The 23947-nt window shown below is 38.1% G+C and overlaps 1 protein-coding gene across 1 annotated transcript in view; it reads left to right on the top strand.

Moving 5' to 3' along the window:
* Positions 1-23947, top strand: part of HACD2 (3-hydroxyacyl-CoA dehydratase 2) — a 111591-nt gene that overhangs the window by 21727 nt on the left and 65917 nt on the right. The window contains exon 3 of the mRNA XM_038583056.1: positions 8370-8388. Coding sequence (XP_038438984.1) covers positions 8370-8388 — 19 coding nt within the window. The remainder of the gene's footprint in view (positions 1-8369; positions 8389-23947) is intronic.

The raw sequence follows: 23947 nt of genomic DNA, 5'->3' as shown, positions 1-23947 counted from the left end.
GGTAGAATTTGCCAGTGAAGCCATCTGGTCTTGGACTTTGTTGGGGGGTTTTTGATTACTGTTTCAGACTCCTTACTTATTATCAATCTATTCACATTTTCAGTTTTTTCATGATTCCTTCTTGGAAGATTGTATGTTTCTAGGAATTTATTCATTTCTTCTAGGTTGTTAAGCTTGTTGCCATATAATTGTTCGTACTAGTCTCTTATGATCCCTTTTATTTCTGTGGTATCAGTTGTAATTTCTTTCATTTCTGATTTTATGTACATGAATACTCTGTTCTATTTTACTTGGTTGGTTTAGCCAAGGATTGTTGATTTTCTCATTTCAAAGAACCAGCTGCTACTTTCATTGAATTTTTTTTTTTTTATTGTACTTTAAATCTCTATTTCAGAAAACACTGGGTGGCTCAACCCAGTAAGTGTCTGACTTTGACCTCAGGTCATATCTCAGGGTCATAAGATTGAGCCCTCCATTGGGCCCTCTGATCAGTGGGGATTTTGCTTGTACCTCTTCCCCTCTCCCCATTCATTCTCTCTCTCTCAAATGAATAAATCTTTTTTTTTTTTTTTTTTTTTTTAATTTTTATTTATTTATGATAGTCACAGAGAGAGAGAGAGAGAGAGGCAGAGACACAGGCAGAGGGAGAAGCAGGCTCCATGCACCGGGAGCCCGATGTGGGATTCGATCCCGGGTCTCCAGGATCGCGCCCTGGGCCAAAGGCAGGCGCCAAACCGCTGCGCCACCCAGGGATCCCTCAAATGAATAAATCTTTTAAAAAAAAAAATCTCTATTTCATTTATTTCTACTCTGATCTTTATTATTTTCTTTCTTCTACTAATTTGATCCTTTGTTCTTCTTCTAGTTCCATTAGGTGCAAAGTTATAGAATGTTTGAGATTTCTTTTTTTGTTTATTGATGTAGGCTTGTATCTTTATGAACTTCCCTCTTAGAACCACTTTTGTTGCATCCCATAGATTTTGATGTAACGGATTTTTGTGTTCAATTGTCTCTAGGTACTTTTTGATTTCTCCTTTGGTTTCTTCAGTGTACCATTGGTTCCTCAGTAGCATGTTGTTTAACCTCCATGTTTTTGTGGGTTTTCCTGTTTTTTTTTTTTCTCATAATTAATTTCTGGTTTCATACCATTGTGGTCAGAAAAGATGATTAATATGATTTCAGTCTTTTAATTTATTGAGATTTGCTTTGTGGTCCAACATGTGATCTGTCCTGGAGAATGTTCCATGTACAATTGAGAAGAGGCCTAATGTGTCATTGAAGGCCAGTATTTTCTTAATTGATTTTTTTGTCTGGATGATCTATCTCTTGATAAAAGTGGAGTGTTAAAGTCTCCTACCATTATTATATTGCCTTCATTTTCTCCCTTTAGGTCTGTTACTTATTGCTTTATATATTTTGGTCTTCCTATGTTGGGTGCATATGTATTTATAAATGTTATATCTTATTGCTGCATTGACCCATGTACTATTATATAATACACTTCTTTGTCTTTTATATAGTCTTTGTTTTATTTATTTATTTATTTATTTATTTATTTATTTATTTATTTTTAAGTAGGCTTACACCTAGTGTGGAGCTCAATGTGGGGCTTAAACTAATAACTCTTGAGCTGAGATCAAGAGTCAGACACTTGGGATGCCTGGGTGGCTCAGCCATTGAGCGTCTGCCTTCAGCCCAGGGTGTGATCCTAAGTCCTGGGATCAAGTCCCACATCGGGTTCCCTGCATGGAGCCTGCTTCTCTCTTTGCGTTAGTCTCTGCCTCTCTCTCTGTGTGTGTCTCTCATGAATAAATAAATAAAATCTTAAAAAAAAAAGTCAGACACTTAACCAACTGAGCCACCCAGTAGTCTCTGCCTCTCTCTCTGTGTGTGTCTCTCATGAATAAATAAATAAAATCTTAAAAAAAAAGTCAGACACTAACCAACTGAGCCACCCAGGTGCCCCATTATAGTCTTTGTTTTAAAGTCTGTTTTATCTTTTTTTTTCTTTAAGATTTTATTTATTTATTTGACAGAGAGCGAGAGAGCACAAGTCGGGGAAACAGCAGAGGGAGAGGGAGAAGGAGAAGCAGGCTCCTAGTGAAGCAGAGACCTCAACGCAGGGCTCAATCCCAGGATCCTGGGATCATGACCTGAGCTGAAGGCAGACGTTTAACCAATCAAGCCACCCAGATACCCTAAAGTCTATTTTATCTGATGGGAGTATAGTTACTTCAGCTTTCTTTTCATTTCCATTTGCATGGAATATCTTTTTCTAACCCTTCCCTTTCACTCTGTGTGTTTCTTTATTATTTATTTATTTATTTGTTTGTTTTAAAGATTTTATTTACTTATTCATGAGAGACAGAGAGAGAGGCAGATCATGCCCTGGGCCAAAGGCAAGTGCTAAACCGCTGAGCCACCCAGTGATCCCCCCTGTATGTGTCTTTAAAGTGAGTCTTGTAGGCAGCATATAGATGGGTCTCATTTTTTTGTCCAGTCACTCTGCATCTTTTGATTGGTGAATTTAGTCCATTTACATTTAAAGTAATTTTTAATAAGCATATACTTATTGGTGTTCATTGTTTTCTGGCATTTTTATGGTTCCTCCCTGTTCCTTTCTTCTCTTTTTCTCCTCCCTAGTGGTTTGCTGACTTTCTGTAGTGTTATGTTTAAATTTCTTTCTCATTTTCTTTTCTGTATTTACTGTGTTTTTTTCCTTGTGGCTATTTATTGTTAGGTTCAGACAAAATATTCTTTGTAAATAGCTATCTGATTTGACTTGATAGCAACTTAATTTTAAACACAATTCAAAGCTTTGCCTTTTTACTATTACCCCCACATTTTTAATTTTTGATGATATATTTTATATCTTTTTTATTTTATGCTTCCTTTAATATAATTTCAGATAAGTTTGCTATCTGAAAACAAACTTAAGACAAAAGACAAAACTTAACAAACAAAAGACAAAACTTTTGTCTTTTAACCTTCATGCTTGCTTTATAAGTGTTTGATCTCTACATTTGTTATATATTTACCTTTTCCAGTGAGATTTTTACTTTCCTGTTTTCTTACTACTTAGCTTAAAGTCTCTTTAATATTGATTGTAAGGCTGGTTTAGGTTTAGTGGTGACGAATACCTTTAGCTTTTGCTTACATGGAAAGTTCTTAATCTCTCCTTCAGTTCTAAATGATAACTTTGCTATCATTCAGAGAATTTGGGTTGGAAGTTTTTTCTTTTCAGCACTTTGTATATGTCATGCTACTGTCTTCTGATACATAAAGTTTCTACTGAGAAATCTGCTTATATAGCCTTCTCAAGTTCACCTTGTACATAACAAGTTGTTTTTTCCTTATTGCTTTTAGGATTTCTCTCTAAATCCTTAACTTTTGCGATTTTAATTATGGTGTGTCTTGGTATAGATCTCTTTGGGTTCATCTTATTTGAAATTCTGGGCTTCATGGACTTGGATGTTCAATTCCTTCCCTTGTTAGGGAAGCTTTCAGCTATTATTTCTTCAAATATTTTTTCTTGCTTTTCTCTCTCTCTCTTCTCCTTTTGAGAGTCCTATAATGTGAATGATTCCATTTGATGTTGTCTTAAAGGTCCCTTCAGGTATCTTCACTTTTCTTAATTTTTTCCTCTTTTTTAAAACCACATTTGTAGAGGTGCTATGTAAACTGGGGAAAGTGTTAATTATTATAAGATATTTTGGAAGTAGCCAGCTAAAGTGCCAGAACATAGAGACATATCTGCTAATTTTTTTCTTGAATTCACATTCTCAGAACTGTTCTTAGAATTTTAATTAATTTCCTGTCTTCTCTTTTTTCAAAAGACTGTTTGTTTTCAGGTTATATCCTTCCTAATTTTTTGTTCCTTAAAAAATGATTGTGGGGACACCTGAGTGGCTCAGTCAGTTAATCATCTAACTCTTGATTTTGGCTCAGGTCATGATCTTAGAGTCATGGGATCAAGCCCTGTGTCTGGCTCCACACTCAGTGGGAGTCTGCTTGGGTTTCTTGCTCCCCCTTTCCAAGTGCCTCTCCCCCCCCCCCACCTCTTTCTCCCTTTCTCTTACTCAAATAAACAAATCTTTTAAAAAATGATTATGGTAGTATTTGATATTTAGTTAAAAATGGGCATTTGACAAAGTAAACAGCTATATCAACTCCTTCTCCTTTTAAAATGTGAATGTTTTCTTAGCCCTTGAAATTAAGTTGTCTGGAAACCAATGCATTATAACTCCTGGATTCAGATTGGAGTTTGGGTAATTTTTTCTCCTTCTACTGTCTGCTTCCATTACCAAGTCCCACAGTTCTTTAAGTGATTTTCAGCTACATTCTTTCTTTCTTGTGTTCTCAGCTCTCATTCAGTGCAGGCCATTATCACACCACACTTAAATAACTGCTGCAGCTCCTTTGCTAGTCATTCTGCCCTTGATTCCTTTGTGCCTCAAACCTTCCACAGTTTTATAACATTTCATCAGTTACATCACCCTTTTTCTTTTAATTTTTACTGTTGAAGTATAGCTGATATACAGTGTTATATTAATTTCAGAGGCATAACATAGTTATTCAACAATTCTATATATTATGCAGTGCTCTGCTCACCTCAGTGAGTCTGGTTACCATCCATACAACTTTTTTTGGCCAACTAGGGAGATGCCTTTGGGCTTCAGCTAGCTTGCTCGCTTTCTTTCTTTCTTTCTTTCTTTCTTTCTTTCTTTCTTTCAAATGTGTAAAGTAGCTTTATTTAAGTATTATTAACAAACAGTATTACGTTAGCTTCACATGCACAATATAATGTTTCAACAATTTTATTCACTGCACTCACTGCTTAGTATAATTGTACTCTTAATCCCCTTCACCTATTATACCCATTCTTCCACCCCTTCCCCTCTGGCAACCACCAGTTTGTTCTGTATAGTTAAGAGTCTGGTTTTTTGTTTTTGTCCCTTTTTTGTTTGTTTGTTTGTCATGTTTCTTAAATTCCACGTAGGACTATTGATATTTGTCTTTCTCTGACTGATTTATTTCACTTAGCATTATACTCTCTGGATCCATCCATGCTGTTGGAAATGGCAAGATGTCATTCTTTTTTATGGCTGGGTAATATTCCACTGTGTGTGTGTGTGTGTGTGTGTGTGTGTGTGTGTGTGTGTGTATAAAACATGTCTTTCTGTATCTATTCGTCAGTCAATGGACACTTAGGTTATTTCTGTGTCTTGGCTATTCTAAATAGCCAAGACAAATGTGCTGTAGTAAACACAGGGGGTGTATATATGTTCTCGAATTAATGTTTTCATATTCTTTGGGTAAATGTCCAGTAGTGGAATTACTGGATCTTAATAGTAGTTCTATTTTTAACTTTTTGGGGAACCTCCATACAGTGTTCCACAGTGGCTGCACCAGTTTGTATTTGCACCAAAAGTGCCCAAGAATTCCTTTTTCTCAACATCCTTGCCAACACTTGTTATTTCTTGTCCTTTTGATTCTAACAAGTGTGAGGTGATACCTCACTGGGGTTTTGATTTGCATTTCCCTGATGATTAGTGATATTGAACATCTTTTTATGTGTCTGTTGGCCATCTGTATGTCTTCTCCGGAAAAATGTCTGTTAATTTCCTCTGCCCATTTTTTAATTGGATTATTTGTTTTTTGGTGTTAGGTTATATAAACTCTTCATATATTTTGGCATATATATTTATATATATATCTTATAACTCCTAATTGGATATATCATTTGCAAATATCTTCTTCTATTTAGTGGGTTGTCTTTTTGTTTTATTGATGGTTTCCTTTGCTGGACAAAAGTTTTTATTTTGGTGAGTCCCAATAGTTTAATTTTACTTTCATTTGCTTTACCAGAGAAGACACATCTAGAAAAATGTTTCTAGCACAAATGTCAAAGGGATTACTGCCTATGTTTTCTACTATGAGTTTTATGGCTTCAGGTCTTACATTCAGGTCTTTAACACATTTTGAGTTTATTTTGTATGTGATGTAAGAAAGTGTTCCAGTTTTGTTCTTTCGTAGTAGCTGTCCAGTTTTCCCAGCACCATTTTTGAAGAGACTTTTTCCCCGTTGTATATTCTTGCCTTCTTTGTCATAAATTGTACCATACAACGTTATTAAAATAGTATTGACTATTCATCTCCATGACTTAATTTATTTTATAACTGGAAGTTTGAACCTCTTCATCCTCTTTATCTGTTTCACTCATCTTAATTTTTCATTTTGCTATTCTGTCTGGCAAGTTCCATTGTTTTGTCTTCCAGCTTCCTGGTGCATTCTTCTACTTCATCCAGTCTGCTGCTGGCCCTTCTAGTATATTTTTCAAACTTCTTTGATACTTTTTTATATTTTCTATCTCTTTAAGTTCTCACTGTGTTCAACTATTCTGCTGAGTTCACTGAGCATCTGTATGATAATTTCTTTGAACTTTTTATCAGGTAGATTGCTTATCTGTGTTTCATTTAGTTCTTTTTCTGAGATTTTATCATGTTCCTTTGTTTGGAATATATTACTCTGTCTCCTCATTTTGCCTAATTCTTTGTGTTTGTTTCTATATGTTAGGTAAGTCAGCTACCTCTCCCAGTCTTGAATGCATGGCCTAATGCAAGAAATGGTACTATTTGGCCCAGAAACACAGTCTCCCAGTTACTAGAACCAGGCCCTCAAGGGGTCTCCCCAGTGCAGGCTGTGTGCATCCTTCTGTAGTGGCAGGGCTTGGGGCTGAGGCATATTGGGTGGACTGCACTGGCACGTGGTTGGGCTACTGGTTGCATCCACAACTGATGTAGGGTATTTCTGGCAGGGTACTCTGTGGGGTGTACCTGTTGTTACTAGAATGTTAGAGGAATTCCAAAATGGTGCCCACCAGCACCCAGATTAGTAAGGTAGACTTGAATCGCAAAAATTGCTCCCACCAATCTCTGTTTCCAGGGAGAGTCCCTGCTGTTTCCTTCCTCTTCAGGCAGATGCTTTTAAGATTAGCAAATAATTCTCCTTTTTCTGTGGTGTATGTACTATTCAAATTGGTGTTTTTGCACTGGTTTCTGGTTTGAGTGAGTGTGTGATGGTCCTTTAAGAGCAGATTTTCCATTCCCTGCAGCTTTCTAGTCTTCCTAAAGGTGATCTTTATTGATTTTCAGAGCCTTGTATGTTGGGGGCTAGTCTATCCTGTGCAGGATCTAAGGATTTGGGTGCCAGATATGGAACTGGTACCTTTGATCCTCTGGGAAAAGTTCACACTTTTGAAGTCCCTCCCAATTGTGACCCACCATAGCTGGGGTTTATTTTATTCCCTAGCAAGTCTATATTTCTGCCCCCTCTTACCTATCTTGCTGCTATCCTTTTATTCTTTGTTGTGGAGGCTCTGTTCATTGAACTTTTAGGACCCTTTAGAAGGAATTATTCGATACTGAGTTGTTGATTTGTTGTGTCTTTGGAGGAGGTGAGTTCAGGATCTTGTTATACTGCCATCTTGAACCCAGCTCTTTAGATTACATCTTTACCACAACCACCACCAGGGTTAAAGCCATGCCATATACAAGATGCATTAGAAGACAGTTTAGAATAACCTAATTGACCACTTGGATGGCCACTGAGATGGAAAGAAGATAGCAGTCTCACCCAAGGCATTGGAAATAAAAACAGGAAGGACCGATGCCCGAAACATTGGCAGGGCTTAGAAACCAGTGGGACTTATAGGTAAGGAGAAGGAAAGAACAGCTGAACTTAGGAGACTGGGAGGCTGACGATCAAGAGCCATAGCAGGTATGAAGGGGGAGGATGGAGGGGATTTGTTGAAGAGGCATGCCATGTGTGAGCTGCTGCTGGTACGCCTAGATGGAGATGTCCAAAGGCAGTTTGCAGTATGGGCCTGGAACATGAAGAGATCTGGGGCAGCAGATTGGACTGGGAATTGTAATGAGGTTACCAGATGAGACAAAATGGAGTCTGACTGTGGAGCTCTGTAGGATGAATGAATGTCTGCATTGAATGGCCTGTGGGTAAGAAGAGCCAACAAAGGCTCTCCTCACCCTGTGTTCTGTCGTCTGTGACAATTCTGTTCTGTAGAATATGGGGCATGGGAGATGTACACCTATTGCTCTTACAAGTTTATGTATTATAAAAGATCCTTGACATTTGGCAGACTACTGGAAAAGACTTACTCCTTATGAAATCTTCTATGGATACACAAACTAAAAACAAACAAAAATAAACAAGAATGTACATTTTGTTAAATAGCCAAGTTTAAAAATGGAATGTTTGGTTTTTCAAGTCTAATGCTGAAAGGTGAGTTTATATAAACTGTATTATTATTGATCTTTACTAATTCTTTTTTTCTCCCCTTTTTTCTCTAGATTTTACATTGTGCAGTAGGTAAGTATGGAATTTCCCCTCTACTATGTACAGTGAATTCTGCTTTTTTTAAAATTCATAAGTAATAGGTCCATTTGATTATGACTTAATATTGAAAAAGCCTAAGCTATTTAAATCATATGTAAAATTGCTTACATTGGCATGGCTTTTGGTTTCTAAAATGTTAGGTACTACTTAGATGTTATCACTGAACAGTTTATTAAATGTCACAGCTGTTTCACTCTGTCAATTTAAAGAGATCCCTCTCACCTTGTTATAAAAATGACAGAAGCACTAGCAAATTTATTAAAATGTGACTTGGGGTCCTGGTTCTGGGCTATGCAGAAAGCCCTCTCTGTGATCACTTAAATATTACATGCTCTTTCCCCATGTTTAAGATGGAGTACTACATCTATTGCTTACCTCCCAGATGAATACTGAATTTAGGTGAGAGGGATTGGAAGAATTTAAGTATAAAGACTTATATGTAAGGGATTTCTAGTAAAAGCAGATTCAGTGTGTTTCTTTTGAGGGGAAGGGGCAGGTCATCAAATTCTGCTCTAGAACTGCAGTATAGTTTCTTGTCTGGGGTGGGTTAGACCCTTCTAATTAGATAGAAATCAATTGGAAAGTGGACAGATTCTATACAGAGTAAGCCCATGGTGGTTGCTATGTGTCTAGACTTGTCTCTGAAAAGAAGGATTTTCACTTGACCTCGGGAAGCACCAAAGGTCTGAAAACTCCAGAACCGTGCATCCAAACCATTTTGGTCCTATCAACTTAATTCACAACTTAACTGGGTGCGTAATATGTTCTAGGCACTGTGGAGTTAAGAGATGAGGAGACTTAGTTCAGAAGGACACACAGGTGGACATGCAACAAGCTATCCCCTGAAGGTTTTGCAGGGTCACTCTGATACCTGGCTCCATTAACTTTAGGAAGAAAGCATCTTCGTTGTAAACAGCTGCACCTCAGCTAATTTCCTGCTAGGAAAGAGGTCTACAATTAAGGATTTCTCATGATTTGTATAATTTTGTATGCATGTGTTTGTATTTATTTTAGGGGCAGCTGGGTAGAAATCATAACTTCCATTAGATGCCCACAGGAGTATGTGATCCTCAAAATGTTAAGAAGCGGTGCTTTAGAACCATTGAGCAAGAGATTTGAAAAGGGCTTGGGGTTTTATCTGCCCCATGGGCTGCCTTTCCAGCGGTTATGAGACCTGGGCTATGTCACATACCAGTAACTAGGTGTTAGCTGATACATAATTTTCACACACATTTCCTTTTTAATCCTTTATCTACAATTTTGAGATGGAAAATTTTGTCCCTTCTTAGATGGTTAAAAGAATTTTAAGCATAAGCTTGCAGATTAGGAGATACAATTTGGCCGGACAGAGTTCTGGAACCACTTCAGGCCTTTTCCACATGATTGAACGTGTGCCCCATTCTCCCCATTCTCTTAACCTTCAGCTGCCTTAGGACGCATGTTTTCTGAGCATGCGTGCTACATTTTAATTAATATTTCATTGTATTTTAATGCCCCAATTCCCTTTATCTTAGAATGTATTTTCATACATCTTTGTACAATTTCTGTCCCTAGAAATAAAGTTTCTTTATTATATATACTTAACCCAGTATATGTATTCATTCGTATGAATGCCTGGCAAGCGGGTGCCAGACACTGGGTTGGACAGTGAGAGTAGGAAGGTGAGCAGCCACAGCTTGGGTTTGGGAAACCTGCAGTAAGGTGGGAAACCCTTCTGAGCTTCCCTGGAGGGGTGCACTCCACAGACTGGTGTTCCTGTCATAATCCGCTTGGATAGTTTGTGGACAGGTGTCCCAGGGCCTAGCATGGAACCTGACACTTAATAGATACTTAAAAATTCATCTTAGTTCCTCAAGGACCTTGCTCTGTCAGTGATTCTGTCTCCTGTGACTTCACTCTTTGTCATCCACCTTCTTCTCCCAAAATGCTCAGGATACGCCATCCTAAAAACAATTTTTATTTTTATTTTTATTTTTTTTAAGATAGATTTATTTATTTATTTATTTATTTATTTATTTATTTATTTATTTATTTATGATAGACATAGAGAGAGAGAGAGAGGCAGAGACACAGGAGGAGGGAGAAGCAGGCTCCATGCCAGGAGCCCAACGTGGGACTCGATCCCGGCACTCCAGGATCATGCCCTGGACCAAAGGCAGGCGCCAAACCGCTGAGCCACCCAGGGATCCCCCTAAAAATAATTTTTAATCTAACCTTTGACCCTACATTCCTCTCTTGCCACTACTTCATTCCTTCTGTCCCTTTTATCAGATCTGCCGTGGACTCTTTTCCACTTTGTCATTCCCATTAATACCTTAACCCAGCAGTTTGATCTCCTTGTCCTAGTAAAATTGCCCTTTGGTCTAAAATGAGCAAGTTTCTGCTAAATTCTGAGGACATGTTTGGAATTTACTGGACTTTTCGACCACATGGGGCACCACTGATGACTCCCTTCACAAGGTCCTGTTCCTTTAGTTTCCGTTTTAGTGAGCCATTCTGGCTCTTCCTGTCTTGTGTTTCTTGTCTTTCCTTGGGGCCTTTTGTTTTTCTCCTTGGCTTTTCATTGTGGGTATTCCGAGAGTCTGACCTAACTCTTTGCTCTTCTGACTGAATGTGCCCTCTGTCGATAATCTCTTTCTTTCTCACGCTGTGAGATACTTGTGACACCTACTTTTTAACTCCAAGCCACCCATGTACCCCAGACTCCAGGTCATTCCTTTACCTGCTGGCTCTCTGCTTCTGAATACACACCTTCTCCTCAATCTGAGGCAGATAGATTTCCAGGCTTGTTCTGCTTCCTATACTTTTCATCAGGGGCACCACCAACCACCAGCCCTTTAGTTACCTAACCTAGACCTAGAGCTCACTGATTGTTCCTCCTTCCCCCTGACCCACATTCCCATAGCCAAGTGGTCATCAGATTTTATCATTTTTGTTTCCTGCATATTTTTCAGATTGTTCTGGTTTTTTTTCATCACTGTTCAGGGGCTCAGTATACCTCATCTAGACTCCCTTATGAATCTCCCTGAACTTCTAGGTTTATAATATTAATAGTAATAATACGACTATCTTTTACTGAGCATTTACTATGTTCCAGTGCTTTACATTCATTATCTCATTTATTTCCCATTTTATGGGTGACAAGACTGAAGTTTAGAAGGTTTTTTTTTTTTTTAAAGATTTTATTTATCAAAGTACAAGTATGTGCACAAGATGGGGAAGGGACAGTAGGAGAGAGAGAAGCAGACTGCCTGCTGAGCTCCATCCCAGGAGCCTGAGATCAGGACCTGAGCTGAAGTGTCAGATGCTTAACCCACTGAGCCACCTAGGCGCCCCCTTGGAAAGTTTTATATCTTGCCAAAGTTCACAGTTAATAAGACCTAGAACCAAGAGTTGTGAATCTAAGCCCATGCTTCACGTAGCCCTTGAGGGATTTAGTTAAAGGATAATTCAAAGCTTGTCACTTCCCTACTTAACAGCCCTTCCCTGGTTTCAGCTTCTCCATGCTCTGGACCCTGCCTGCCTCCCCAGCCTTACCGATGCCCTGCCTCTCACTGCATGCTTCAGGCATTCTGACCTTTTTGTGAGTCTCTGCTGTGCTACTTCCTGCCTCTTGTCTGTGCCAGGACTTTGCTCTCTGTCTGGAATGAGCAGTGTACCCTTTGGGCTGGCAACGCTTTACCATTCTTCCTCCAGTAAACTTTCCTACCACGCACTAGCTAAATTGGGTACCATTCCTCACTTTTCTGGAATATCCTGCACCTCACTGTTGTTATACTTTCTGCTATATATTATGATCTATCACTGTACCTGTATCCCCAATCAACAGCACTGAATTTTTTGAGAGATGAGAACTGTTTCTTACTCATGCCCATAACCCAGCATCTAACAATACAGGGCACCTAGTGGGAGCTCAGTGAACATTTGGTCCTCATCTTACCAAATTCTACTGACATTTTCCAAAACTTATTTCAAAATGTTTTCAGTTCTTTTGAAAAATAAATTAAGAATAAATAGGCTGTTTCTAGCATTAGTCTAAAGCCAGTGCCTTATTTTTTTATTCATACAACTTAAGTTTATTCCTGTGGCTTTGTGGAACCTTTCACTATAAGAATTTGGTCTTTTAAAATTTGTTTTGGGGCCTTGAGAAGGTTTTAATTTACATATTGTTGATGAAAAGTCCGGACCTCAGTCAGATTTGGGTTGTTCATCAGCATGCCTAAAACATGGTAATGCTGAAAACTACCCCCCAAAGTGGGAGCTGTGATTATTAACTAAAGCAACATAACAGAATGTTAAAAGTTTTTGTCCCTAATGTAATGTTTAATTTTTATATGTATGTAAGTATAACTTTTCCATATTCTTAGTTTTCTTAAGTTATAATTTCTGTGTGAGTGCTTCAGAACCATTTATTCTTAATATGGAGTTTGAGTTGCTTCTAGCTCATAGTTGTGACAATGCAAGTTGGCAAAAAGAGCTTCCAGAAACAATAGACTAAAATTCTGTATAAGGGGCTTGTATCTGTGAGAAGTCAAGCCTCTGTCTGTGCATAAGGCTTCCCATGCCCCAATTATTTCAAAGTAGGTTGTTTGTTCCATTGGTAATGTAGACAGGAGTTCTTTTTTAGGGTTGGGGGAGTGATTTTAAACCAGTATTGGGGATGTATTTTTTTAAATAAGATATAATTGACATCTAACATTGTATTTGTTTCAGGTGTACAACATAATGATTTGATACATGTATACACTGCAGAGTGATGACCACAATAAGTTTAGTTAACTGCCCATCACCTCACAGTTTTTTTTTTCTTGTGATGAGAGCTTTTAAGATGACTCTCTTAATAACTTTCAGATATAGACTACAATATTAACTATAGTTACCATGCTGAACATTACATTCCCAGGACTTACTAATCTTCTAACTGGAAGTTTGCATCTTTTGACCACCTTCACACATTTCTCCCACCCCCACCCTCTGGCAATCTCCAATCTGTTCTTTATTTGTGAGTTTGGTTTAGAGTTTCTTTTTTTCAGGTTCCATATGTGAGTGAGATGATGCCATATTTGCTTTTCTCGGAGATAAGATTTTTTTTTATTAAGATTTTATTTATTTATTTGAGAGAGAGAGTACAAGCAGGGAGGAGCAGACTCCCCCTGAGCGGGAAGCCTGATGCAGGGCTGGATCGCAAGATCCTGGGATCATGACCTGAGCTGAAAGCAGATGCTTAACCAACTGAGCCACCCAGGGGCTCCAGAGACAAAATTTTTAAGTGCTGTGGTTACAGCCCTCAACCTAAGATTTGTAGTTCTTTATGTTTATGCAACATTTTTCTTTTTAGAAATGAGAATTAAAAAGAAAAAACAACACTTTGAGACATGTCTTCTTCACAAGACCACATAGAAGGGTTCTAGTTTCTTAATTCTTGTGGTACACTTTGTATTGAAAGAAGTCATTACCTATTTTCCTATGTTGTGTTTCAAATTAGATGTGGAAGCAGTATATGGGATATGGGGTGGCCATCAGCTAACCCAGAGTATGGGTCTCCTTTGTTGGGATAGAAAGTAGAGGTAGAGGTGCTGGAACTGAAGATACTCTTGGTAAGATGAGACAGAGTGCATTCCATTAACCTTTGTGTTGGAAATTATACTGTCAATCTAAATAAGTTTGCAAGTTCTCTCTCTTTTTTTTATTTTTTTTATTTATTTTTTTTTTATTTTTATTTTTTTTTTGACTGATTTTAATATCTTTTATTTTATTATTGCCTAATTTCAAGGGTAATTTTAGATTTAGGTGCATAAATATTTTCCCTGTTTCTTTTTTTTAAAGATTTTATTTATTTATTAGAGAGAGAGAGAGAGCATGAGCGGAGTGGGGGGGTGCAGAGGGAGAGGAAGAAGCAGACTACCCACTGAGCAGGGCTCTATCCCAGCACCCTGGGATCATGACCTGAGCCAAGGCAGACACTTAAGCAACTGAGCCACCCAGGTGCCCCTGCAAGTTCTCTTTTGATTGAAAAGTGTAGAAGAGGAACTCAGTCATAGCCCAGAGGGTATTATGTCTAAAGTTGATATCATCAACAGACAAGGATAGAAGCCCTTTTACTAAGATATTCTGGATCTGTGATTTCAAATATTTGTTGTACATGCCAGTCTATACGCCTCTCTCAAACTAATGACACCTTTTATTATTTTTGAAAAGTGAATTTTAAGAAATTTGCAGTTGCCGTAATAATAGTAGATAGCATGTGGCTTCAGAACTGATTTTATTAGGTAACAAATGCTGCTAGGGAGGAAGAGGAGCAGCTACTGGGGAGATGAGCACTAGAAGACCACATCTCTTGCAAAAGTCATTTCTCTTCCACCAGTTAGAGTGAATTAAATCTCCAAACCATTACCCTTCTGCTCCTCACTTCAAGAGGGTCAAGCTTTTAGCAGTCATTTACAGTATAGCATTGTGATGGGGGAACAATCCTCACGTATTAAAACCAGACCCAGAGCATTCCATGTTGTTGTGGAGGAGAACTCTAGAAGGAAAGCAATCCTCGAGGGAAGGACTAACTCCTCTGGATTTGCTTACTTGGAATTCCGTTTCCATCCCTGCACCTGCCCAGTCCTATGGGATATGGCTTTGAACAAAAGCTACTTTATTTGGTTCCACTTAGGTTAGTTGACATTTTTCAAATGAACTTTACCAAATAGCGAAGAAGAGCAGAAAGGGAATGAGTATCAAAATACAAACAGTGTAAAAATACCCATATCCCCAAAGTACAAACTCTAGATCTAAGACCTACCTCCCCTTTTGTTACTGGGAGTTGCCACAGCTTCACATGGATCTTGCTGACTCTTCCACCCTGTTCTTCCTGTACTCAACTCTGGGAACTCCTGACCCCCTCGCAAAGGGAATAGATTTAGATTCAGGTGTCGCTTTCTGCCTGGGGGCGTTTGAAGTGGTGGTAATGGGGAAGGGAAGAAGGAGACCTTTCCCAACAGGCTGTCCTGTCTCTCCTGCCTACAAGCTCCTAAGGTTCCCCCTGGATTGCTCCTGGGGTGCCGCGAGATGGTTAGAGATCTGGATAGGAGGTTGCCAAAGTCAACCTTGACACCTTTGCAGTTCTGCCTTTGTCATTTATTAGCTACAGTCGTTTCCCAATGTCCCAACAACCCGAGCTCTCTGTGAAGAGCATATGACCATGGTCAAACCATGATCTTTGCCAAACCAGTCAAGCCCTCCACACCAGCCTGGCTTAGTCTCCCTCTGCCTTGGCTCTTCATTCATTATTTTGCCTCCTGATCAAATTTTGCTTCCTTCCTTCCAGACAGGAAGCAAAGAGGAAAGACATGGTTTTAGCACCTGCATCTTCTCCTGATACCCAAAGCTAAAGCACTTGTTCTCTGAATAAACTTTGTTTTCACACCTCTGTAATTTTGCACGTACAGTCTCTTTTGCCTGGAACACCCAGCTCTGTCAGTTGTTCCTTGCTCTATGTGAATGTACTGAGATAAAGGGAAGGGAGAAAAAGAACATGCCCATTAGGAGCCCAAAACACCTGAGCAGGGAAGCTTGGAGACTTCTCCAGAGCTCATGTGCACTGCCCGGCACCTGGCCAGCACTCAGTACACTGTAGCAGCTCCTCCAATGATGAGTAGTGGGCAAAACTTGATCTCAGGGTTTCTGTGCCCACGCAGGATTCAGAAGGGAAAGCCATGAAGAGAGCCTAGACTGGGGACTTTTACCCTCTGTCGGAGCAGCTGGAGGTTTGGTTTGAATGGAAACTTGTTACTGAGGTATTCAAAGTATCTTCTCTGTAGGGTAATATTGTAGCGTCCAGTCCTTTAGAAACCAAACTGAAGCAAACCAGGCCTATTGGAAACACTACTAGTTTTGTGACCAATCAGGCATCCTCTCTCTAGGCCTTAGTTTTCACATCTGATAAACGAGGGGTTGGGCTAGATAATGGATTATCTCTAATATTCCTTGCAACTTGATGTTGGGACATTGAGAATATCTGACATTCCACGACACTAATGTAACTTCAGAGATAAATTTCAGTTACCTGAGTAGTGATAGAAAAGGAGAATAGGCTGGGTCTTTCAGTGTACCTACGTATGAGTATTAGGAAACTTGTTTCAAATACAATAGTTCAAGGAAATCTTTCCACTCAATGCATTTTGAAAGCCACATCTCAGCAGAATTGAAATGGGAGGATGTACACATGCACGGTTTCTATAATATGCATTTACCCATAGTCATCACTAGATGGCACCCTTGTATAAGTAGATTTTTCTATTGGAAGTTCAAGAACTTCTGGAGGACTTCTAATAAAAATAGATAGTAATGAATCAATAGCTAAAAGTAAGGAATGAACAAGTTTACCAGAAAAAAAAAAAAACAAAGAAATGGATTTTTTTCTATCAAGTCTAATGACTTAGTCATTAATATTGGAGATAATGAAAAACTGGAACTTTTTCCATTACTCTGAAGGAAATTGTTTTGTATATTTTATAAGGCGCCAAAGTGTCTTTTAAAAGTAAGCCTAATTTGCTTCATTAAAAAGCCAGGCCAAAAAAAAATTTTTTTTCTCAGTTCTCTGGTGAGATGTCTTATGACGATCTGAAGTCAATAAACCTTTCGTTTATGTTCTTAACTTCCAAAGCAAGGTTAGTTCAAGGAAGCTGGAAACACCACCTAGTGACTGAGTTGATTAAATTCCATTGAGCCAAAAGGGGAAAAGTTCAACTTCTCTTTTAGCAAAAGAATTACTTGATTTATGCCTCTGTGGCAGGAGTTGAGTGGTTAAATAAATAATAAAGGGAACAAGAATGCTTAGGAATATTTGTGTGAAGGTGATAAGACTTTTTTTATAGTTCTGTACAGCTTTTCTGGGAGAGGATTATTTTCCTCTCCATTCACAATGGACATCTTTCCAATAATTGTTTTCTTTTCAATAAGTTTCTTTTCTTTCTTTTTTTTAAAGATTTTGTTTATTTATTTACAAGAGACACAGAGAGGGAGAGAGAGGCAGAGACATAAGCAGAGGGAGAAGCAGGCTTCATTCAGGGAGCCTGATGTGGGACTCGATTCTGGGACTCCAGGATGATGCCCTGAGCCGAAGGCAGATGCTCAACCACTGAGCCTCCTAGGCATCCCTCAATAATAGTTTCTATTTCACTATGTTCTTTTAATTAGCAATCTGCCTTTAAGATTTATGCATGTCTTTGTAGGCTTTGATAGCTCATTCCTTTTATTTCTGAATAGTAGTCCATTGTATGGATGCACAGTTTTATTTATCCGTTTACTTATTGAAGGGCATCTTGATTGCTTCCAGTTTTGGATGATTTTGAATAAAGATTCTATAAATATTCATGTACTGGTTTCATGTGGACAAAAAAATAATAATTTTGCATTTCCAGATCAGTAGAGTATATCCCTAGTAGCACAATTGTTGGATTGTGTCAAAGGACTGTGTTTAGCTTTGTAGGAATCTGCCAAATTGTCTTCCAGAGTGGCAGGACCACTTTGCATTCACATTAGTAATGAATGAAAGTGCCCATTGCTCTGCACCTTTGCCAGCAATCAGTATTTTGGATTTTAGCTATTCCAGTATGTGTGTAGTGGTATCTTTTGTTTTAATATTCATTTCTTGAATGACAAAATCATTTGTTGTATCTTTTCATATTCTTATTTGCCATCTATGTATCTTTTTTGGGGAGGTATCTGTTCAGATCTTTTGCCCATTTTTTAATTGGGTTGTTTGTTTTCTTGTTGGTGAGATTTAAGAATTCTTACTATATTTTGGATACAAATCCTTTATCAGATACATATTTAGCAAATATTTCTCCCAGTCTGTGACTTTTCATTCTCTTAATAGTGTCCTTCTCAAAGCACAAGTCTTTAATCTTACCAAAGTCTAGCTTAACTACTTTTTCCTTTCATGAATCTTGCTTTTGGTGTTGTGTCTAAAAATTCATCACCAGGGGCACCTCAGTGCCTTTGGCTCAGGTCGTTTGTGATCCTGGGGTCCTGGGATTGAGTCCCACATCAGGCTCCCTACTCAGCCTGCTTCTCCTTCTGCCTATGTCTCTGCCTCTGTGTGTGTCTCATAAATAAATAAATAAAATCTAAAAAATCCTCACCAAACCCAAGTTCATGTAGATTTTCTCCTATGTTTTCCTTGAGAAGTTTTATAGCTTTGCATTCTACAGATAATTTTGAGTTAATTTTTATAAAAGACATCCAGTCTATGTCTAGGTTCATTTTTTTTTTTGCATTTTGATGTCCAGTTGTTTTAAAGCTACTTACTGAAAATGAAAAGACTGTTCTTTCCCCATTGAATTATCTTTGTGCTCTTGTCAAATATTAGTTGATTCTATTTGTGTTGGTCTAGTTCTAGGCTCTCTGTTGTATTCAGTGGCTCTGTGTCTTATTATTTTGCCTGTACTACATTGTCTTGATAATACTAAGTCTTGGAATTCAGTAATATAATTCCTCCAACTTTGTTTTTTCTTCAGTCTTGTATAGTTCTTTTACTCTTCCATATAACCTTAAGAATCAGTTTGCTAATATCTACAAAATAGCTCCTGAGATTTTGAATGAGATTGTATTGAATCTGTAGATCAAATTCAGAAGAACAGATATCTTAACAATATTGAGTCTTTCAGTTCACAAATACAGAATAGCTCTTCTTTGATTTCTTTCATCATTGTTTTGTAGCTTTCTGCAGGCAGATGGTTTTGTTAGATTTATAGCTAAGTATTTCCTTTTTTTGATGTTATCACAAATGGCTTTTTTAAAATTCAAATTCCAGTTGTTCACTGCTAGTATATAGGAAAACAGTTGACTTTTTATATATTGACCTTGTACCCTGCAACCTTGCTATCCTTGTTTATTAGTTCCTGGAGTGATTTTTGTAGATTCTTTGGGATTTTTTACATAGATAGTCATATCATCTGTGAGAATAAAGACCGTTTTATTTATTCCTTTCCAATCTGTATACATTTCTGTTTTGTTTTGTTTCTAAACTGCAGGAGCTACAGCTTCCAGTTTGGCATTCATAATGTTCTTTACTCAATAAAATAAAGATATTGCCAGATCGGTTTTTCTCCACAACCAATTTTGAAGAAATACACTTTTCCTTTTTCATATTTACCATCAAGGTATAAAATTCAATATTCATACATAAGATCGCTGGGCATTTTTTTTTTTTTTAGATCTTCTGTATCCTTACATATTCTTTGCATGATCTGTTTTGCTCTGAGATTGAGAATTAAAGCCTTTAATTATTACTGTGTTTCTAATTTTCCTTCTTTTTCCTATAGCTTCTGCTTTAGCAAAAGTAGTTGCTGTATTATTCAGTGCATAGGTATTTTGTAACTCTTCCATCTTCATTGCGAATTGTGACTTTTAGTGCTAAAAAAATGTCTTATTTGCGGCCCTTTCTGTCACATTTATAATTGCTGCGGATGCTATGTAATATTTGCTGTGTTTGCTTACATGATGTGTTTGCTGTGTTTTTTATTTGTTTTGGCATTTAAAGGTTTTGTTCTAGTGGTTACCTTTGCATTCGTACCCATTTTTTAAGATTTATTTACTTATTTGAGAGACAGAGAGCCTGTGAGTAGGAGGGGCAGAGGGAGAGAAAATCCACTCAGCATGAAGCCTGATGTGAGGCTCAGATCCCACAACCTTGAGATCATGACCTGAGCCAATATCAAGAATCAGACGCTGTATTTATACCTTTTTAAAGGCCCTTCAGTTCTCTGTTTTATTTTAATTCTTGTGACCTATTTTGTCAATTTTTAAAGCTATCTTTTGCCCCCCACCCATGGCCTGTGTGGCCGTCAGTGAGCTTATTCTACTTCCATCATTCCCACTCCCTTCTCTTCCCAGTCTTTTACTTACGTTATTTTTACTTTGTCCAAACATATAACCTCCATATGTTTTTCTTCTGTCCTGTCTTCACCTTTGTCTTGGTCTAATGTTAAATATTCATTGTCCTTTTGCTGAAGTGTCCTGTCACCTTTTAGCTGGAGGAAAGTCACCCCTCACAATTGTCAGGGACTGTGAGGGCTGTCCCAGATTTTACCCCACTTGTAAGCCCGGAGGGTCGAGTGGGTGCTAGCAGTGTCCAATGGTGTGTGTTAAAAGAGAGGAACATGGAGCTTGGGAATCTACTGGTTTCGGAGTGAGTGAAAGCTTGCTTTTTGCTTTTGAGTAGATACTGCCTTCCTCCTCAAAGTTTGCTCTATGCAGACGTATACCTAAGAAACTACTGGGACGGAAAACAATCAGCACCTTGCCTTTTTGGCCCACCTAGCAGGAATACTCAGGGCCCGTGTCACATGTCAGATGGCCTTTCTCAAAAAGTAGCTTCTCAAGAAGGGCTTGTGGGCACACAGTATTCCTCTACTTGGCACATGCTTAAGACTTTTTTCTGTAGCCTTGATATTTGAAGGACTGATTTAGATGTAAAATCCTCAGTTCAGTTTGTTCCCTTGGATTTCTTGAAAACGGTGCTCCATTATTGCCTTGCTTATATGTTTCTCTTGGGAGTCTGATGCCAACCTAATTATTTTGATCTTTTTAGATATTTGGTCTTTTCCCTGAAAGCCCTAAGGACTTTTCCCCCCCACTCTTACTAAAGTATAATTGTCAAAAATTGTATCCATATACGGTATACAGTGTGAGGTTTTATACATTGTTAAATGATTACCACAGTTAAGCTAATTAACTTATCTATCATTTCACAGGGTTTTTTTTTTTTTTTTTGTAGTGAGAACATTTAAGATCTACTCAGATCTACATAGAAAATTTCAATTATACAATATAGTATTATTAATTCTAGGCACCATATTGTACATTAGTTCTCCAGAACTTATTTATCCTGCATACCTGAAACTTTGTACCTTTTCACCAACATCTCCCCATTTCCCCCATCTCTCCAGCTCTTGGCAATTATTCTATTATCTGCTTATATGAGTTCAACTTTTTTAGATTCTACCTATAAGTGTGACCATGCAGTTTGCCTGGCTTATTTCACTTATCATAATGACCTCCAGATTCACCCATGTTGTCTCAAATGACAGGATTTCCTTCTTCTTTAAGGCTGAATAATATCCCATACATATATTGTGTGTGTATGATTGTGTATGAAATATTATTTTCTTTATCCATTTATCAGTAAACACTGAGGTTGATTCCCTATCTTGGCAATTATGAATGATGCTGCAGTAAAGATGGAGGGTGCAGACATCTCTTTAAGATTCTAATTTCATTTCTTTTGGGTGTGTATTCAGAAGTGGGATTGCTGAATTATGTGGCAGTTCTATTTTAAATTTTTAAAGAATCACCATATTTTCATTAATGCTGTACTAATTTACATTTCTACCAACAGTATACAAGTGTTCCCCTTCTCTATAGTCTCTCCAACACTTATCTTTTGGCTTTCTAAGAATAGTTACTTTGGGGGCACCAGGGTGGCTCAGTCTCGATTAAGGGTCCAACTCTTGATTTTGGCTCAAGTCATGATCCAGTTGTGAGATTGAGCCCATAGTGTGGAGCCGTCTTAAGATTCTCTCTTCCCTTTTCCATCTGCCCCTCCTTCCTTCCCCCTTTCTAAAAAATATTTTTTAAAAAAATAAATAAGTAAATAAACATCCTAAAAAAAGAATAGTTATGTTTGATACAGATTTGAAGGGGGTACATGTACTTGATGTTTATAGCAGCAGTGTCAACAATGGTCAAATGGTGGAGAGAACCCAAATATACATCAACTGATAAGTGGATAAAGAAGATGTGGGCTGTACACACACACACAGAGAGAGAGAGAGAGAGAGAGAGAGAGAGAGAGAGAGAGGAATATTACTCAGCCATCAAAAAGAATGAAATCTTGCCATATGCAGTGACACGGATGGAACTAAAGGGTACTATGCTAAGCAAAATAAGTCAATTAGAGAAAGACAGATCCCATATGATTTCACTCATATGTGGAATTTAAGAAACAAAACAGATCAACATATGGGAAAAGGGGAGGAAAAAGGAGAGAGGGAAATAAACCATAAGAGACTCTTAACGATAGAGAGCAAACAGAGGGTTGATGGAGAGAGGTGGGTGGGGGATGGGCTAGATGGGTGATGGGTATTAAAGGAGGCACTTGTGATGAGTGCTGGGTGCTGTATGTAAGTGATGAATCACTGAATTCTATTCCTGAAACCTATTCCTGAATTCTATTGTACTATATGTTAACTAAAATTTAAGTAAAAATTGTAAAACGTTATTTTGGGGCACCTAGGTGGCGAAAGTTGAGCATCCAACTCTTTTTCTTTTTTTTTTTTTTTATTAAAGATTTTATTTATTCATTCATGAGAGACAGATACACAGAGAGCGAGAGGCAAAGACACAGGCAGAGGGAGAAGCAGGTTCCATGCAGGGAGCCCGACGTGGGACTCGGTCCTGGGTCTCCAGGATCACATCCCGGGCTGAAGGTGGTGCTAAACCTGCTGAGCCATCTGGGCTGCCCAGCATCCAACTCTTGATCTCAGCTCAGTTCTTAATTTCAGGGTCAGGTGTTCAGGTCCCACGTTGGACTCCATGCTAGAGCCTACCTAAGAAAAGAATAGAAAAGATTTTAATAGGTGTGAGGTGGTATCTTACTGTGGTTTTGATTTGCATTTCCCTGATGATTAGTGGTGTTGGCCACTTCTTGACATACCTGTTGGCCATTTGTATGTGTTCTTTTAAGAAATGGCTCTTCAGGGCAGCCCAGGTGGCTCAGTGGTCTGCTGCTTCTCCCTCTGCCTGTGTCTCTGCCTCTCTCTCTCTCTGTCTCTCATGAATAAATAAATAAAATCTTAAAAAAAAAAAAAGAAATGTCTCTTCAGGTCCTTTGCCTATTTTCTAATTGGGTATTTGTTTTCTTGGTATTGAATTGCTTGAGTTCCTTATATATTCTGGATATCTACCCCTTAGCAAATGAATGGTTTGCAAATATTTAGCATTCCATAGGTAGTCTCTTCATTCTGTTGATTATTTCCTTTGCCATGCAGAAGCTTTTTAGTTCTATGCAATCCCATTTGTCTATCTTGTCGCCTGTACTTTCAGGATCATATCCAAAAAATAATTGTCCATATCAACGTCAAGAAGCTTCTTCCCTATGCTTTCTCCTAGTAGTTTCATAGTTTCAGATCTTACATTTAAGCCTTTAATTCATTATGACTTGATTTTTGTATATAGTGTGAGATAGTGTCCAGTTTCATTCTTCTGCATGTGTATATCCAGTTTTCTCAACACCATTATTGAATCCTTTCCCCATTAGGTATTCTTGGCACCTCTTTCAAAGATCAGTTAGTTGACCATATGTTTGTGGCTTTATTTCTGGGCTCACTATTCTGTTACTTTGGTCCATATGTCTATTTATATGACCATACCGTGCTAGGTTTTTGTTTTTGTTTTGTTTTCATACCATGATACTTGATTACTGTAGCTTTGAAGTATATTTTGAAATCAAGTAATGTGTTGCCTCCAGCTTTGTTTGTTT

The sequence above is a fragment of the Canis lupus genome, chromosome 33, assembly GCF_011100685.1.
Source record: "Canis lupus familiaris isolate Mischka breed German Shepherd chromosome 33, alternate assembly UU_Cfam_GSD_1.0, whole genome shotgun sequence".
NCBI lineage: Eukaryota > Metazoa > Chordata > Mammalia > Carnivora > Canidae > Canis > Canis lupus.
Note: the sequence above shows the minus strand (reverse complement) of the source record. Positions and strands in the feature narration are given on the sequence as shown.